General features: G+C 47.7%; 1 protein-coding gene across 2 annotated transcripts; it reads right to left on the bottom strand.

Annotated features, from left to right (window-relative positions):
* Positions 1 to 10,923: 10,923 nt before the first annotated feature.
* On the bottom strand, positions 10,924 to 12,293 carry LOC119652704 (serine protease 44-like). Of its 2 annotated transcripts, none has more exons than XM_038056984.1 (6): positions 12,216 to 12,293; positions 11,962 to 12,004; positions 11,728 to 11,896; positions 11,453 to 11,658; positions 11,203 to 11,396; positions 10,924 to 11,138 (listed from the first exon to the last, which is right to left on the bottom strand). In XM_038056984.1, exons 1-6 carry the CDS (start codon positions 12,261 to 12,263, stop codon positions 10,956 to 10,958), a joined length of 843 nt encoding a protein of 280 aa, XP_037912912.1. In that variant the 5' UTR covers positions 12,264 to 12,293; the 3' UTR covers positions 10,924 to 10,955. The 2 variants fall into 2 exon arrangements, with proteins under 2 accessions (XP_037912912.1, XP_037912913.1); XM_038056985.1 differs by having other exon boundaries at positions 11,728 to 11,857.
* Positions 12,294 to 18,195: the final 5,902 nt, after the last annotated feature.

Here is an 18,195-nt window from a genome sequence, read left to right as displayed (position 1 = left end):
AACCCTCGAAAATTTAATGCATACAAAACGTAAGAAACATTAAAACGTGTGCGAAAAAAAGTCACCCCACGTCGGAGATCGATTTTCAAAGATTGATCGATTGTTTTGCTACCAGTTGGGACCTTCCTTGTTATTCTATTTGAGTAAACCTTTCTGAAGAAGTCAGCCCGTACTCTAAGCAGGGCTTCTTGGATAATTTACGCTCCTTAGCTCTAAATGTGCTAGTCAATTCCTCCAGCGGTATCCAACACGAGGATCAACTTAGGGCTTCATTTTGGATAGGAGGGCAATGATGAATTGCACTATGGAATTGCTTCATGCATCAGCCCAACCAATATGTAATCGACGTATCAACGAACATCTCAGATCCAACACCTATCACAGGTCATCTGTCCTAATGCCCTCTACAATTACTAGCCAACTTCCAAACACAATGAACGCTGCCTCGCGGTAATGGGGACAAAAATGTTGTACTCTAGCAATGGCATAGCATACTATGATCATATCCAAAATTAAGACATCCGCGATCAATGTGGGGTTGCATCCCTCGAGAAGAATTGCAAGAAAGACTGATGAAAACTCGCTAACTAAAATTGGCCCGAACATTCAAGTCAGTCCACTGGTGACAGTATTCAATTCCTCCGACGTATCCGATACGAATACCAACTTAGTTTTCATTATGGAGAGGGTAGTTGGGACATTCGTTTCTTTTGAACGAACACTTGGGTAGAAAAGAAAGGAACTTAAATTAATTCAGGCAGTTCCCAACTTTCTTACTCCTGGTAAGTGTCTGTACGTTATTTGCGCTGCCACAGCACTCCCCTGCCAATGATTGAGTGCAAGGAAGTTACGATGATTCAGGTGGCAGTTCCATGTCAATACGCCAGCTGTGAATCTCTGCTTTTGTTATAATTAAACTATTGAAGGCCTACCTGATAACGGTCAGGAAATCCAACCCGTCTGCCAGATTGTGTTGAGTTTGCCACTTCAGATTTTTGAAGGGTCCCAGATCGGGTTCTCCTCGATATCACTGTCCATCGCTGAATACTGTTATTATAGGTGCCGTAACTTCATCTTTAAAAACTTATCCTTTCTGCTGTTCACCCGATATGAACCCTGGTACGGATGTTGGAGTACTACCGATACGGATGAAGGCGTGGCTTGTTGTCCCCAGGTCTTTGAATTTATATTCTTTTGGTGATTTCCATTGACTGCATGTAACATTTGGAAACGCTGTCTTAACTCGTTGACGAAATCAAAGGTGTGCACCTGCTCGTTGTTGAACTGTGACTCAGAAAATTCGCCTGAGAAGCGTAATTACTGGCCATACATCATTTCCGCTGCAGTTACCCCGAGGTCGTCCTTCCGACCTGTGTGAATGTCGAGTTGAACGAGAAGTAATGCTTCCGCCATTAGCTATTGTGAGATCGTATTGGTGTTTTGAGATGACGGTGAAAACGCTCGATCATACCGGATGGTGCACTGTAGTTTTGTTATTGGTTTCGCCGGTCAGGTAACTGAGTCCTTAAAATAAACTTCGATTTAAACTGTCTTCCTTGATCTATGCTGATCCAAAGTGGTATGCCGAACTTTTTTTTTTTTTTTTGAGGAGGTGGAAATCTTCAAAAGACTCTGGCCTGGGCACACCAGAGTGTGGGATTTTTACCCACTAAAACCTTTCCTTTCTTCCACGAACCTAGGACACTGGAAGAAAACGTGCGCCGGGTCCTCTGGGACCCCGCAGTTTGGACAATTAGGCGAGGTGTCCAATTTAAACCTGTACAGGTATTGACGGTATCCTCCATGGCCGGTGAGAAACTGGGTGAGATTTTAATGGATCTCCCCATGCTTTCTCTCCAGCCACTCCCCGATGGAAGGGATCAACCTGTAAGTCCAACGACCCTTTTCTGACTGGTCCCATCGCTGTTGCCACCTGCTTATGGATCTCTCCCTTTCGGCTTTTTTGACCTGAGATAAGAGGGAGATGGACCTGGTGTTATAAATGTTCATCATTTCGGTTGCCAGGATGTCAATCGGCATCATTCCCGAGATGACGAACGCTGCATCGTCTGAGACGGTCCTGAAGGCAGAACACACCCTTAGGGATGTTCTTCTGTAGACCGCACTCAGTTTATGTGTATTGCCTAAAACCTGCAGTGCTTTTCCCCAAACTGGGACTGCATACAGCATGATAGAGCTCACCACCATGATTATGAGCAGCCTGCAAGTATGCCGCGGGCCTCCTACGTTCGGCATCATCCTTGCCAGAGAAATACTCGTGGTGGATGCTCGTTTACAAGTATGCTCTATGTGTTGCTTAAAATTAAGTCCTCCGTCTATCATCACCCCCAAGTATTTGATGGCCGGCTTGGAAGTGATGATACAATTCCCGATTCTAATGCAGGCGTAATTTCTTTTGCGGCGCTTAGTGATGAGGACCGCTTCCGTCTTTTCCTCCGCGAGTGCCAGTCCAGCACTCTCTAACCAAACCTTAATAACACTGATTGCTTCGCTTGAGTACAACTCAACATCATCGAGATGCTTTGCAACCACAACCAGTGCTATATCATCGACGTAACCCACCACCGTAGCCTCCTCCGGAACCGGAAGGTTGAGCACATCATTATACATGATGTTCCACAGTAGTGGGCCCAGTACAGAGCGCTGGGGGACACCCGCGGAGACAACGTACTCTTTGGATCCGTCATCGGTATCATACCAGAGTGTCCGCTCTTTCAAGTAGCTATCGATAATAGCGGCGAGGTAGGTGGGAACACCAATCGTCGCCAGAAACTTTCGTATAAGGTTCCAATTGGCCGAGTTAAAAGCATTCCTCACATCCAGGGTCACCACCACGCAATATTTGCTGGTACAACCCCTTCCGTGAATTGCATTTTCGGCCAAGCCAGTAACCATTTTGATGGCATCAATGGTTGATCTGGCTTTACGGAACCCATACTGCCTATCTGAAAGGCCCTCTTGGCTCTCGACGACTGGAAGTAATCTATTATAAATGGCCCGCTCCAACATTTTCCCCATAGTGTCTAGAAGACATATGGGTCTATAGGAGGACGGTTCACCTGGAGGTTTGCCAGCCTTAGGCAACAGTACCAGCTTCTGCCGCTTCCATGGTACAGGAAAAATACCCTCCGACATGCACGTTTCAAACAACTCCGCGAACATATCCGGTCTACTTTTGACGGCAAGTTTGAGAGCCTTATTCGGTATGCCGTCAAGATCCGGGGCTTTACTGTCGCCTATTCGACTGCAGATCTCTAGCAGCTCGTCCCTGGTGACTGGTGGAATCGGCGTCACATTCAGGGGGCGCTGGAAGGTGTCAGCACCCCCCTCTTGCTGGGGAAATAACCCCTGGATTATTTTCAACAAGAGCATAGGGCACGTGATCTGCGGAGACGATCGGCCTCTGAATCGTCCTGTCACGATTTTATAGGCGCTACCCCACGGATTTATGTCCGCTTCCGAACAGAGCCCCTTAAAACATTCCCTCTTACTCCGCTGGATGGCGAGCTAGAGGTTCTTGCGAGCTTCCCTATAGGCATGCTCCTTTTGCCCTTGATCGATCCTACCTAATGAGCCGTTCGTCTAGCTCTGTGGCAAATCGATCGAAGATTGGCAAGTTCACTATTCCACCAATAATTGGGTCTTCTAGTGGGGAATGAACATCTCCTAGGCATCGACGCGTCACATGCTTTAGAGATGCTCTGTGTGACATGGAGAGCTCTATCCGTGGAGGTGCCTGCTTTGCTAGGCAAGTCTAGCCACACCTCCATGAACGTCTGCTCATCCATCGCTTTGGCAGACCATCCTGGTGTTCCTCTGGATTTCGGCTTCCGGGGTGCGGGTCTCCTGCCTTGTGGCTCCATCCTTAGCTCAAAGGTGATTGCCTGGTGGTCGCTGTACGTGAAGTCCTCACTAACTTGCCAGGACATATAACGTGCTAACGCAGGGCTGATAAAAGTCAGATCCACAATTGACCCAGTTCCCCCTTTCCGATAAGTGTTTATATCGCCTTCGTTGGCCAGAACCACATCCAACTGGGCGAATGCTTCTAATAAGCACCGCCCCTTTGCGTAAGTCTCTTTGCTGCCCCACTCGATAGCCCACGCATTAAAGTCACCGGCTATTACCTTTGGACTCCGTCCCTTTGCATCGTGAACAAGATCGTCTAACAGTTCTTCAAACTCGGGCAGTGTGAGGCTCGGTGGGGCGTAACAGCTATATATGAATATACCGCTTATTTTTGCCCACACAAAGCCTCTAACCGCCTGACCCATGCTATATTGTATGGCTTGACGACCGCATGCCCATATTGCCGCTCCACCAGTCGAATCTGTGACCCATACAGCACCGTCAAGATTTCTGTACGGTTCACTAATGATAGCAATCTCCATTGCGGATTCGTAAGTGGTCTGCGCAACCAAATCTTGTGCGACCCTGCAATGATTAAGGTTTATTTGTATTAACCTCATTTTTTCGATCGGACCGATCGATGCCGCTAGTGCATGCCTTCGCGAAGTGTCGAAACATTAGGCATTTGAAGCACCTTTTTAAGGAGATCTGTTCCCTTAGTCGGCAAACAACCCATCCAATCCGAACCTTCCCCACGGCACACACAACTTCTGCGCTGACTCCATTGGCAGTCGCATTGTGGCCGTTTGAGTACCGCCATAAGCCTTTCTTAGGCTCACGATGGATTCTTCCCTGAAATCCTCCAACTTGAATTGTTCCTTCAAGGCAGTGCAGATCTCTTCTCTGGATGTATGCCGACCCTAGAGATCCATGTGTCAAGGAATGCTCTGGCAACTGTAATGCCTTCTTGATCGGAGATTTGTCCTACTTCCGGCCAACGTGAGAAACGATCTACCTTGGTCAGGCATTAGGTAGTTTGCCCCTCGCTATAAGGCATAACGATAAAATTCAGATGAACGTGCTGGAATCTAGATGATGGTGGACCAAACATCCCGACTGGTTCAGTCACATGACAAGTCACTTTAGATCTCTAACAATTATTGCAACTTCGCGTTCAATTCCTGTACCCGGTTTTGACAGATCCCCAGACATATCTCCGTGTTACCAATCTAATGGTGACGTTTCTTCCTTGGTGAGATAGGTAGTGTAAGCTGTTGAAAACAGTTTTTTTGGAATGAGATGGGATGATACCGGTGGACACATCACACCATACCTTGCAGTTGGCCCTCGGAACATGGAATTGTTTTTAGGCGAGACCCTGTGTTTCCTTGTTGCAGCATTTTGAGCTCTTCGTCTGCGGACTGAGATGCTACAAACTTTGCGTAATCGATAATTAATTGCAACTCATCAACGTGCGATAATACATCCGTCGCAACGTTGTCGCAACTGGATGCGTGCTGGTGGTAAACCACCCGATGTAATCTAGATGACAAAATTGACATTGTCTACACTCGTCCTTTTTATGGAAGGCGAAGGTTATCGGTAGAGCCCATCTTCTTCTCCCCTGGGTGTTCTTATGATTGTGTTCCCCTACGTGTTTCCCGCCCAACCCCCTCCCGTTTATTTCATCTTTCATATATGTCTACTGTACTTGCCCGTCTCTTCAGTATAAAGAATTGTTTGACAATTTGTTGGAACCCCTAACTTTCAAGTACTCTTCCCTCCCTTTGTTCTCCTTGGGGGAATTTAACCGCCCCATGCTTAACTAGCCCAATTATCCTAACCCTCCCCCTACTTTCCACTTTCATTAACACTTGTTCTGCCATGCAATTCAACACCACCAGAAACTTCCTAGACAGCACTCTCGGTCTCTCGGCTTCTCGGTCTCTCCCTACTTGAATTTAAAGCGGAGCTCTTTCGTTCAGATTCCAAAACCGCGCATAAATCAGCTAAGTTCATCTTCCGCAAAGCCAACTATGACGCTCTCAACTCAGCCTTAGTTTTAGACAACAAGAATTATGTATTATCTAATCCTTCCCTTCCTTCCTTCTTCAATCAATTTTGCTGATTCCACTGTCAACTTCCCACAACAATCATGCGACCTAGCCTGTTCTTACTTCTTTTCCGTGTTTACTTCCTCGACCACTGCCATCTCTACGTCTCTTGTAAGTGATGACTACTCCGAATCTCTCACTATCCCCTCTTAATGCCTTCCTTAGTTGAGTACCTCATTGATAATCTTGACACCAGTGACGGACCTGGTCCACATGGGCTTCTTAATCTCTCCCTTGTTAACTGTAAACAATACGTTTTCCTCCCTCTGTGTATAATCTTCAAAAAAAGTCTTGAAGAATGCTACTTTCCGCATCTTTGGAAAGAGACCCTTGTTATCCCTATCCTCAGGGTAGATCCTGCTCTAGTTATACACTACTGTCGCACCTCCCTTCGCCTCTTGCTCCAAAATCCTCTTGGGATACCTCAAGTGAAAGGTGGTTTAGTGGCTTTTTAGTGGTTTCGTGAAACAACGATTCACTGCGGCAAACCTTCCGATTTTTACCAATTTCCTTGCTATATGCGTTAATTCATATAATGTTCTCTTTTCAACTTCCCCTCCTCAATTATCAGATGGCTCCTCCTCCTATCTATCAAATCTTTCCTTCTCTCCTTCCTCTAGTGTTCCCCAAGACTCTATACTTAGCCTGCTACTTTTCCTACTTTCTTCTATTAATGACCCTTCTTCCCATGCTCATCTGCCTTACACGGACGACCTCAAATTATTTGCCTCTGTTTCGTCTCCCCTGGTTTGTGCTCTCTTGCGGTCTAACGTGAATACTCTAGTCCGTTGGTGCTCGGTTAATAAGCTGACACTAAATGTCAGCAAATGCCACTGGATGTGCTATTCGCTTAAACCCTTCCCAACATCCTTTTCTTACTCTCTTGGACAAACGCTATCACTACTAGCCCTCCCTCTAGACCTGGGTGTAACCTCCGATGACAAACTTCGTTTCAATTTTCACTTCGTTGACGTTATCAATGGTGCTTTCAAAATGTCTGGTTTTACTCTACGTTTCTCGTCCGACTTTACTTCAATCCAACCCTCCTTAACATTTTTCAACTCCGTTATTAGAAACATCGGGAAAGCCTGCATCATATAGTCCGATTTGCATGTTTTTTTTTTGGGTAGGGTAGGTGAATGCATTTACGCACACAGTGTTGGACTCCCGATTCGGTACGTCGTCGGACTACCAACTAAACACCTCCCCATCGTCAGAGAGCTAGCCTGGAACCGTTTGTCACATTACTTCGAGCCAGCCCCCGAACTCTCCCGCCTTGCGGAGTCTTCAAATCTGGGAATTCCTTTCACCAACGAGAGGGGAGAGGAGGAAGGGAACTGTCAGTTCAAGGAGCCCCCTACCATCCGGCTCCCCCACCGGTCAAGTTCTATCTTCTTAGCAACGAGAAGGGCCCGAACGTAATGGGCAACACGGTTCCACCTCTCAGCAGTCCTCAGCATCTCTTCCACAATATTGTCTGGAGAGAGATCCCCCGTGTTTAAATAGAGCTGCTGACGAACCCCATCCCACCTTCCACAAGAAAAAAAAGTGTGGTGGGCATCGTCCACAACTCCATTGCAAAACACACAATCCGGAGAACGCGCCTTTCCAATCTTGTGCAGATAAGACTGAAAACCCCCCCACTTAAAAGTTGGGTAAGGAAATAGTCAGTCTCACCATGCTTCCGATTCAGCCACGCACCTAAGTTGCCGATGAGCCTCGCAGTCCATCTGCCTCTAGTTTCATTTTGCCAAGAGAGCTGCCACTCGTCTAGAGTGTGTTGCCGTTCTTCGCGAGCAACCATCTCCCTTGCGCTTGTATATGGCCTGACGCTCCCTAGCAAGAAGAGCAACGGGGATAACTCCCGCGATCACCATCACGGCCGGTTCAGAGACTGTGCGGTACGCAGACGCCACCCGTAAAGCTCCCCGTCTCTGTAGTTGCGCGAGGCGTCTACAATATACCTCCTTGTTAAGAGCGCCAGCCCATACCTTTGCGCCGTAGAGCAGGACAGACTGCGTTGAGCTCATCAGGACACGTCGCCTTCTAGACGTAGGACCCCCAATGTTTGTCATTAGTCTACTTAACGCCGAAACTCCAGCCGCAGCCTTGCTCGCTGCTGCTTGAATTTGCTCAGAAAAGCTCATCTTTGAGTCAAGAGTCAACTCGAGGTACTTTACCGCTGATTTTGACTCGATTATCGACTCGCCGAACGATATGGGAGTTTAGTTGAGAATTCGGAGGTTGAATCGGGCGTAGGGGTGTTCTCGGAGAATCCGATTATAGAACTGGCCCGACCCCTCGGAAAAATGACGACCATATTCCAGGCGGAGATATATGCCATTTCATTGGCAGCAGAAGAATGTCTGCGACAAAAATGGAGGGGTCGTACCATTCGAATCTGTTCCGACAGTCGGGCGGCATTATCAGCACTAAATGGCAACAACATATTAAGCCAGTTGGGGTGGAGTTGTCATCAGGTGCTGCTGAAACTTGGCCGACTGAACGAAACATTCCTGATGTGGGTGCCGGGGCACTCTAACATCGCCGGTAATGAGGAGGCTGACAGACTGGCTCGCCGAGGGTCTGGATCCACAATGGTGAGGCCAGAACCAGCTCTTGGAACCCGACCATCTACTGTCAAGTCTACTCTGAAGGGTGAAATTGCAAGGATTCAGGCAACCGAGTGGAGAAATTTGGACTCTTGCCGGCAAGCGAAAATCCTTGTGAAAGAGCCTAGGGCCACTAGAGCGGCATTTTTGTTGTCCCTTAAGAAGTGGGACATGAAAACCCTAGTAGGGCTTTTGACGGGACACTGCCCCTTAAACTACCATATGGAAAACATTGGGGTAGTGGTTTCTGCTATGTGCAGCCAATGTGAGGAGAAGACGGCCCTGCATTTTTTATGCAGCTGCCCGGCCTCCTCAGATCTCAGACGAAGACACCTTGGCAAGGTTTTCTTCAATGAAGAATCTGCACACTCTCTGCCTCTGGAAAATGTTCTCACTTTCGCTAAAGCCTGCGAACATCGTAGGCGGGAAGCCATTGAATAGGCAACTTACGGGGATAGTACACTGGGCCTAACAATGGCCTGAGTGCTCGGAGCTGCGGCTCCCCCAAGTTAAACTAACTAACTTAGTCGAGAATTAAATGCTTCGAGAGAATAAAATTACATCCCCGAAAGAACTCTCTGATACTGGACTAATGAGGGCCCCAGAGAACGCATTGTCTCAGTGGGGGTAACAAGAGACTTGGTACAAGTGTGGCATAGCATGTATAGTGGAACCCTCGGACATGGCTATAAATTTTCTGGTGGTGGTGACTGACGTCATACTAGGCTTTATCGAGCTTGTTCAGAAAATGACTTAGCTTACATATGCCACAAGTTCCATGATCCTCAGCAAGATGAAGAGGGTAAATCCTCGGAAGTTCGGTGGACCAATAAGCTCCATCATCATATTAGGGATACTACTTTTTTTTTTTTATGGATGGAGGTGGAAATCTTAGAAAGACGCTGCTGCGCCAGGTTGCAGCAGTGTGTGGGATTTACACCCACTAAAACCACCCCCACTCTTCCGCCCCTCCCCGCGTGACCACCGTGAAGTATTACTTCGCGGAGGAGGCTCTGGTTCGCTATACCAGCTCGTCCATGTCACGTCTCCGTCGCGCCGCCTTCCGAGCTCGATCCAACTCCAGGAGTTTTGTCTGCACCACGGCTACTGCCTCATTTACCACCATCCAGTTTTCCTCCGACTTCAACATCTCTTCCACCAGCTTGGAGGGCTCGATGTCCGCCCCTAAGATGCTGTTCAACCTCCTTTTCTGCTGCAGAAATCTGGGACAATGGAACATAACGTGCTCCGGGTCCTCGAGTGTAACACCACATTCAGGACAGTTGGGAGACTCGTCCAACTCGAAGCGATGCAAGTACTTCCTATAGCCACCGTGCCCCGTAAGGAACTGTGTCAGGTGGTAATTCAATTCTCCGTGCTTTCGGTTGACCCATTTCTCGATACACGGGATCAATGTATGGGTCCACCTGCCCTTGTCGGAGTTATCCCATCGTTGTTGCCACTTGCCACACAACTCTCTCCTGACGGCTTTTCGGAAATCCGCATTCACCTTGGCTGGATTTGCCTTCCATTTTTCGTAGAGCCAGTGTGCCTCGCTCGCTAGAAGATCTACAGGAATCATTCCTGCGATAACACACACTGCCTCCGTCAACGCCGTCCTAAATGCGCTGCACACCCTTAGCGCAATTGGCCGGTATGCCGAACATATCTTCCTCCGGTTGACAGCGTGGTTCAACGCTCCCGCCCAGACAGGGGCCGCGTATAGCAGGATCGACCTCACCACTCCCGCGATGAGTAGCCTGCGACTATACTTCGGTCCTCCCACGTTAGGCATCATCCTTGCAAGGGATGAGCTGGCATTTGCTGCCTTCTCTCGCGCATAATCCAAGTGTCCCTTGAAACTCAGCTCGGCATCAATCATCACCCCCAGGTATTTGACAACCGATTTTGAGACGACCTCATGATTACCAACCTGGATGGTAACCGTGTTGTTCTTCCTACAGTTGGTAATGAGGACCGCCTCCGTCTTTTCGTCCGCCAGGTCCAGCTTGGCCATTCGTAACCATGACTTGATGGTATGAATGGCTTCATTTGCATAAAGCTCCACGTCCTCGGGATGCTTTGCAATTGCAACTACCGCCAGGTCGTCCGCAAAACCAATCAGCGTTTCCGCAAAACGCCTCATGCTCTACCGCCGTCTGTAAGTAATAGCTGCGCCGAAATCCACCCCCCCCCCCCCCCCCAATTAAAATGTTCTGATTTTTCACCACTATCTAGACCATCGTGACTCTCTCAAAGGGGCCGGAGAAGTACTTGCTAAGATTCATAGATCTGGTTACAGCAAAATGAAAGATTACTAGGAAACATCCGGTATCCTACTAGCAAGCCTTTATTAAACTCATGGGGTTGAACACGTCTTCACATTTTTTGTAACTTCCTGGATCCAATCGTAATATGTCGATACTCTTGCATAAGCTCCAGCAGAACCACGTAAACCACATCCTATACCGAAGGACACTATACCGACTTGGAACATGTAACCCCATCCGGAGTCCAAAACAAGAGGACCTCCACTGTCACCCTGAAAGCAAATTTGTAAATGTAACCACCAACCATCGTCCTTTTTGTAGGTGTCGCTGCTTTACCGAACAAGAGTCCATGGGATACGACGAAGCGCACATCATTATCTCTGGACGATAGTAGTAACCTAGCTTACTTTTTTTACATCTTCTGTCAGAATAGATTTCTACTTCGGCCTCCTGTAAATAGTCAGGGTACAGTCCACGTTGTTTCAACGAACCCCATCCAGATATCTTTGCGATTTTACTATCCAATATCACTTGAAAGACAAAGTCATTCTTAGAAGGCTTACTATGATACATCAAACAAACTTACGATCTGGATTATCATTCAAGCAAACGGGCTGAATATGATAATCAAACTTTATTTCAGGTGTCAGATACCCAATGGCTATATCATTCCAACTAGCCGACTCTCGAAGATGGAATCCTGGATGAATAATCCAACTAAGCAACTCGAAACGAACTCCATCTTTAGCTCTCATGTCTGTCATCCCCAGCTGAATATACCACCCAGTTTCCCTGTGAATGTATTCTTTTAACGACATCCAAACAATAGGATTAAAATTAGGATGCAACAGGGTTGGCTACCCTTCGGCACAGTGCGCTGCTGTCAGGATATGAAACGTTGTTATGACTGATCCCCCGCACGCAAATTTATCCTCGTTGTCATAAATGGCCGCTTGCCAAGGATACGTGTAATTTTGCGCTGTCCTCCCACCTACGATATTGGAAATAAAATACCCTTGTTGGCCGCATCCTTGAAACCCAATCAGCTTTTTATCAATTTCAAGTTTATGAAAGACCAGAGTTGATCGCACTTACTGCATGACGGGTCTTCTATGAAGGACTCGCTGAGCCTTAAAATCTGAAAGTTGAATAAGAGTCAGGAGGGATTGAAATTTGGATGCGAATTCCTCGCGCTCTTTTTAAAATCTTAAAAAAATTTTGTCAATCTTTTCCACATCAATGCATCGTTATTTATTTTTTGACACGAAACTTTTTAAAAAGAGCGGAGTTGCACCAAACTTCTCAAATTCAAGTTATCTTCCAGATAATTTTTAAGACTGGAAACTTACCTGTAAAATGAAAAGCAAAACATTTTCACACCAAACTATCTTCGACATGACTTCACGGAAAATGACTTCCGATTTATAGAGAACTATACAAAGTATAGGAAGTGCAAACCTCAAGATATATATCAGTAAATCAAAATGGATGGATATTTACTGCAAATCGACCATGAAATGAACAAATATTAATGTGAAGCTTGTCTCACTCTTTATAAACCTCGCCATATGCAGTTTTCAAAACTGAGCAAGCGAGACAACGATGGGAAAAGTGGGAATAAATGCAGCATCTCTATGGTCACGGTCAGCATTCCTCTAGAGACGAAGAGTGCCGAGCAAATACCTAATAATCTGTTGAAGTAGTACAAAATGTTTTTTTCCGAAAGGAAACCTGCTAGGATATAAATATTGATTCGCCAATATTTAAGCTACTCAGCGGCCGTCAACGATCCTGAAAGAGTCGCTTACAATACAGGGAGTGGCATCCCCGAGGTGCCTAAGCAAGTAATTCTGACCCCCAAGCTGGTATCATACCTGCGTCCTAGGTAGTAGCCTCGAGAAAGTTTCTCGGTGAAGAGCGAACTGCTAATGATCGATACACGCCGGGACACACTGGTAGTCCCCAGAACCATCGAACCCTTGTCGACGTCGATGGGGTAATATGAGCCTAGCTCTGCCAAAGTGGTAGTTGTGGCTCGCATTGGGAGCCAACCCCTCCGGGAACCGGTATTAGTAGACCGCGTTGCCTAGAGCGAGCGCTGATTTGTCCGTAACTTCCGGGATCAGCTAATCCTAGGTCAGGCCTCAGAGAACTGGAGTAGGAGCTTTATCCCCGAAAGTACACCCGTAACTGACTATTGCGGCCCGCCCTCTTGCATAGGATGCGCTGGTAAAAACTTAAATGGCGAATACAAACAATACTTACGAGGAGATAGTGGGAATGGAAATGGAGCTAGCTGCGTTTATATCCAGTACGAAAATGCGTCACTCGCCCCAGCCCCCAGCGAAGGACGTAGCAAAGGCTGAAATACCCGACGAGACATCGGAATGCGCAACCAGCAAAGGGGAGAAAAACGGGCTGACGAAGCAGGAGGAGCTCCTGAACAGAATTTCGTATTATAGGCGGACATGAAGAGTAAAAGAAAATCCGCGGGAAGAGGGCACCAAAAGAAAAGGTGAGAAAACGAAGGAAGACTAGATCGCCAGCTCTGCTTATTAAGCCGACGGAAGGCAAGGCTTTTATGGAAGTTCTCAGTGAAATCCCTTACGTTCCGAAGATGGCAGAGCAGAAGTGTCTTCTATTCGAAAAACGAAAGGATGGTGGAGCCCTAGTCGAATTAGGCCCGGGGGCAACAAATAAAGTTACGTTCTCTAAGATTCCTGCCCAAAGCCGAGGGGCCGGCTTATTCTGGATTCGGTGTTTAGGGATAACGTTGTTCAGTGTCTACCTTCCGCCGAATGAGACGACGATCGAGGAAATTTTCAATTTTCTTGCGTTTCTTGAAGACCTCTCAGGCGGGGCACTATCCATGATATCTCTGCTCCCCGGCCTCGTACTAGCGAAATTCTTACATTTCCTGAATCTCATCCGCCTACCTTTCGAATGAGTTATGGCCAGCAGCAATCCGACGACTTTCCATTTTTGGCCGTTTCTTTCCCCCGCGATTGAAGTAATTTTCAATTTTATTGGGTTTTCTGGAGGCCCCCCATGCGGGTCATTATCCACGATATCTCGGCTCCCCGACCACGTAGGGTTGACATTCTGGCATTTCCTTAATCTGAGCTGCTTCCCCTACCAAACGAGGTATTGCTCACTTCCTAGCCAAGGGTCGCGAAAATCTTCAATTTTCATGAATTTTCTGTGAGCCTCCCAGGCAGGTCATTATCCACTATATCTCGGCTCCCCGGCCTCGTAGGGTTCAAATTCTTGCATTTCCTAAATCTGGGCCGCTTCCCCTCTCGGACGAGATTTGCCCGCAGCAATCTGACAACTTTGCGTTTTTGGCCATTTTTCCTAGCCAGGGGTCGTGGAAATTTCCAATTTTCTCGGGTTTTCAGAAGGCCTCCCAGGCGGGGCATTATCCACGATATCACAGTTCCCCGGCCTTGTATGGTTGAAATTTTTGCATTTCCTGAATCTAAGCCACTTCCCCTCTCGAACGAGGTATTGTCCACAGCAATCCGACGACTTTGCGTTTTTGGCCATTTTTCCCAGCCGGGGGTCGTGGAAATTTGCAATTTCTCGGGTTTTCAGAAAGCCTCCAGCCGGGGCATTATCCACGATATCTCGACTCCCAGGCCTCGTAGGATTGAAATTCTCACATTTCCGTAATCTGGGTCGCTTCCCCTTTCAAACGAGGTATTGCCCGCAGCAATCCGACGACTTTGAGTTTTTGGCCATTTTTCCGAGCCGGGGGTCGTGGAACTTTTCAATTTTCTTGGGATTTCTGAAGGCTTCCAGGCGGGGCATTGTCCACGATATCGCGACTCCCAGGCCTCGTAGGGTTGAAATTCTTGCATTTCCAGAATCTGGGCCGTTTCCGCTTTCAAACGAGGTACTGCCCACAGCAATCCGATGATTTTGCGTTTTTGGTCATTTTCCCTACTCTGGGGCGGTGGCCATTTTCAATTTTCTTGGATTTTCTGTGCCCCTTCCAGATGGGGCACGATATCTCGACTTCCAAGCCTCGTAGGGTTGAAATTCTTGCATTTCCTGAATCTGGGCCACTTCCCCTTTCGAACGATGTATTGCCCGCGGCAATCGGACGACTTTGCGTTTTTGGTCATTTTTCCTAGCCGGGGATCGTGGAAATTTTCAATTTTCTCGGGTTTTCAGAACGCCTCAAACGCGGATCATTATCCACGGCATCTCGGCTCCCCGGCCTCGTAGGGTTCAAATCCTTGCATTTCCTGAATCTGGGCCGCTTCCCCTTTCGAACGAGGTATTGCCCGCAGCAATCTGACGACTTTGCATTTTTGGCCACTTTTCCTAGCCAGGGTCGTGGAAATTTTCAATTTTCTCGGGTTTTCAGAAGGCCTCCCAGACGGATCATTATCCACGACATCTCGGCTCTCCGGCCTCGTAAGGTTGAAATTCTTGCATTTCCTGAATCTGGGCCGCTTTTCCTATCGAACGAGGTATTGTCCGCAGCAATCCAACGACTTTGGGTTTTTTTGTCCATTTTCCCTACTCTGGGGCGGTGGACATTTCCAATTTTCTTGGATTTTCTGGGCCCCTTCCAGACGGGGCACGATATCTCGCTCCCCCCCCCCCCCCCCCCGCGGACTTCGTATGGTTCCAATTCTTGCATTTCCTGAATCTGGGCCGCTTCCCCTTTCAAACGAGGTATTGCCAGCACCAATCCGACGACTTTGCGTTTTTGGCCATTTTTCCTAGCCGGGGGTCGTGGAAACTTTCAATTTTCTCGGGCTTTCAGAAGGCCTCCCAGGCAGGGCATTTTCCACGATATTTCGGCTCCCCGGACTCGTAGGGTTGAAATTCTTGCATTTGCTGAATCTGGGCCGCTTCAGGCGGGGCATTGTCCACGATATCGCGACTCCCAGGCCTCGTAGGGTTGAAATTCTTGCATTTCCAGAATCTGGGCCGTTTCCGCTTTCAAACGAGGTACTGCCCACAACAATCCGATGATTTTGCGTTTTTGGTCATTTTCCCTACTCTGGGGCGGTGGCCATTTTCAATTTTCTTGGATTTTCTGTGCCCCTTCCAGATGGGGCACGATGTCTCGACTTCCAAGCCTCGTAGGGTTGAAATTCTTGCATTTCCCGAATGTGGGCCGCTTCCCCTTTCGAACGAGGTATTGCCCGCAGCAATCCGACGACTTTGCGTTTTTGGTCATTTTTCCTAGCCGGGGATCGTGGAAGCTTTCAATTTTCTCGGGTTTTCAGAAGGCCTCCCAGGCGGATCATTATCCACGATATCTCGGCTCTCCGGCCTCGTAAGGTTGAAATTCTTGCATTTCCTGAATCTGGGCCGCTTCCTCTTTCGAACGAGGCATTGCGCACAGTAATCCGACGGCTCTCCATTTTTGGCCATTTTTCCTACCCGGGGGTCGTACAAATTTTGAATTTTCTAGGATTTTCCGAAGGCTTTCCAAGCGAAGCATTTTCCCCGATATCTCGACTCCCCGGCCTCGTATGGTTGAAATTCTTGCATCTCCTGAATATGGGCCGCTTCCTCTTTCGAACGATTTTGACTTTTTGTCCATTTTTCCTACCCGGGGGTCGTGGAAATTTTCAATTTTCTCGAGTTTTCAGAAGGCCCCTCAGGCGGGTCATTATTCACCATATCTCGGGTTCAAATTCTTGCAATTTCCTGAATCTAGGCCACCTTCCCTTTCGAACGAGGTATTGCCCGCAACAATCCGACGACTTTACGTTTTTGGCCATTTTCCTTAGCCGGGGGTCGTGGAAATTTTCAATTTTCTCGGGTTTTCAGAAGGCCTCTCAGGCGGGTCATTATCCACGATATCTCGGCTCCCGGCCTCGTAGGGTTGAAACTCTTGTATTTCCTGAATCTGGGCCGCTTCCCCTTTCGAACGAGGTATTGCCCGCGGCAATCTGACGACTTCGCGTTTTTGACTATTTTTCCTAGCCGGGTGTCGTGGAGATTTTCTATTTTCTCGGGTTTTCTGAGAGCCTCCCAGGCGGGTCATTATCCACGATATCTCGGCTCCCCGGCATGGTAGGGCCCAAATTCGTGCATTTCCTGAATCTGGGCCGCTTCCCCTTTCGAACAAGGGATTGCCCGATGACTTTCCGTTTTTGCCCATTTTTCCTAACCGGAAGTCGTGAAAATTTTCAATTTTCTTGGATTTTCTGTGAGCTTCCCAGGCAGGGCACTATCAATTTTTTTAGGTTTTCTGAATGCCTACTCGGAGGAGCACTGTCCGGAGTATCACGGCTCCCCATATCATGGTTGATTACCTTTCAGTCTAGATCTCGCCGCAGAGGTCTGCAAACCTTTCTGAGACCCCAGGAGGATAGACTAAAAGAAGTTGAGTCAGGTTATTAAGAACAAACTCTTCGGTGCGCAAATGGCAAGATTGTCAGACAGACGAACTGGAGTCAAAGGGCGAGGCTCTGAAAAAGGCATTCGAAACCGCCTATGAAGTTTCGTGCCCTGCCACCATGGTGGAATGAAGATCTCTCCTGCCTCAGGAAGATGACCAGGGAGATCGTCAACATCTGTTGTAGGCATAAATATTGACAGCCATGCAAGGACTGCCTGAAAAAGTGCAAGTCGGCCATCAAGACCCCCAAGAGGTGGTCTTAGTCGGACTACTGTGACAACATTTAAAGCACCATCGAATCTGCAAAACTCAGTAAGATTCTATCCAAGAAACATAGGAGCGCATCCTTTCTTAAAAAGTCGAAAGGCTGCTAGAAAGAATCTTCTGGTGAAACCTTGGAGCTTCTGATTCAGATGCACTTTCCCGCTAACGAGGAGGACTGGAAGTCCGAGCCTTGCTTGGAGGGTATGCAACGACCCCAGCCATACGAGACTATCAAATCGGTAATTACCGAGGATAAGATCAGCTGCGTCATAAACAGCTTTCCCGAATATAAATCTCCGGGTCCACATGACATAATGCCAATGACGCTACAGAAGCAACAGGAAAGGACTATGCCGTAGCCTGTCGAGATTTACCGGAGCTGTATTTCCTTGGGATACGTACCATAGCATTGGAGACGGGTACGAGTGGTTTTAGTTAGTTAGTTACATTCTAGACGAAGTAACTTGGGAAATCTGGGCATCCTCCATGGACTATGCCACACGTAAGCTGAACTTCAAAAGAAAATAGCTGTGGGCTTCCCAACCAGGGCATGTTGCAAGGCTATGACGCAATATTCTTCACAACGGATCAAAGATGATCTGTGGACTCGGTGTGGGGATTTTCTCGATATCCGAGCCGTACGATCTCACTAGTTTCGCCACTGTATTCCAAGCGGAAGTATCAACGATACTAGA

This window comes from Hermetia illucens, chromosome 3 (genome assembly GCF_905115235.1).
Source record: "Hermetia illucens chromosome 3, iHerIll2.2.curated.20191125, whole genome shotgun sequence".
NCBI classification, from domain to species: domain Eukaryota; kingdom Metazoa; phylum Arthropoda; class Insecta; order Diptera; family Stratiomyidae; genus Hermetia; species Hermetia illucens.
Note: the sequence above shows the minus strand (reverse complement) of the source record. Positions and strands in the feature narration are given on the sequence as shown.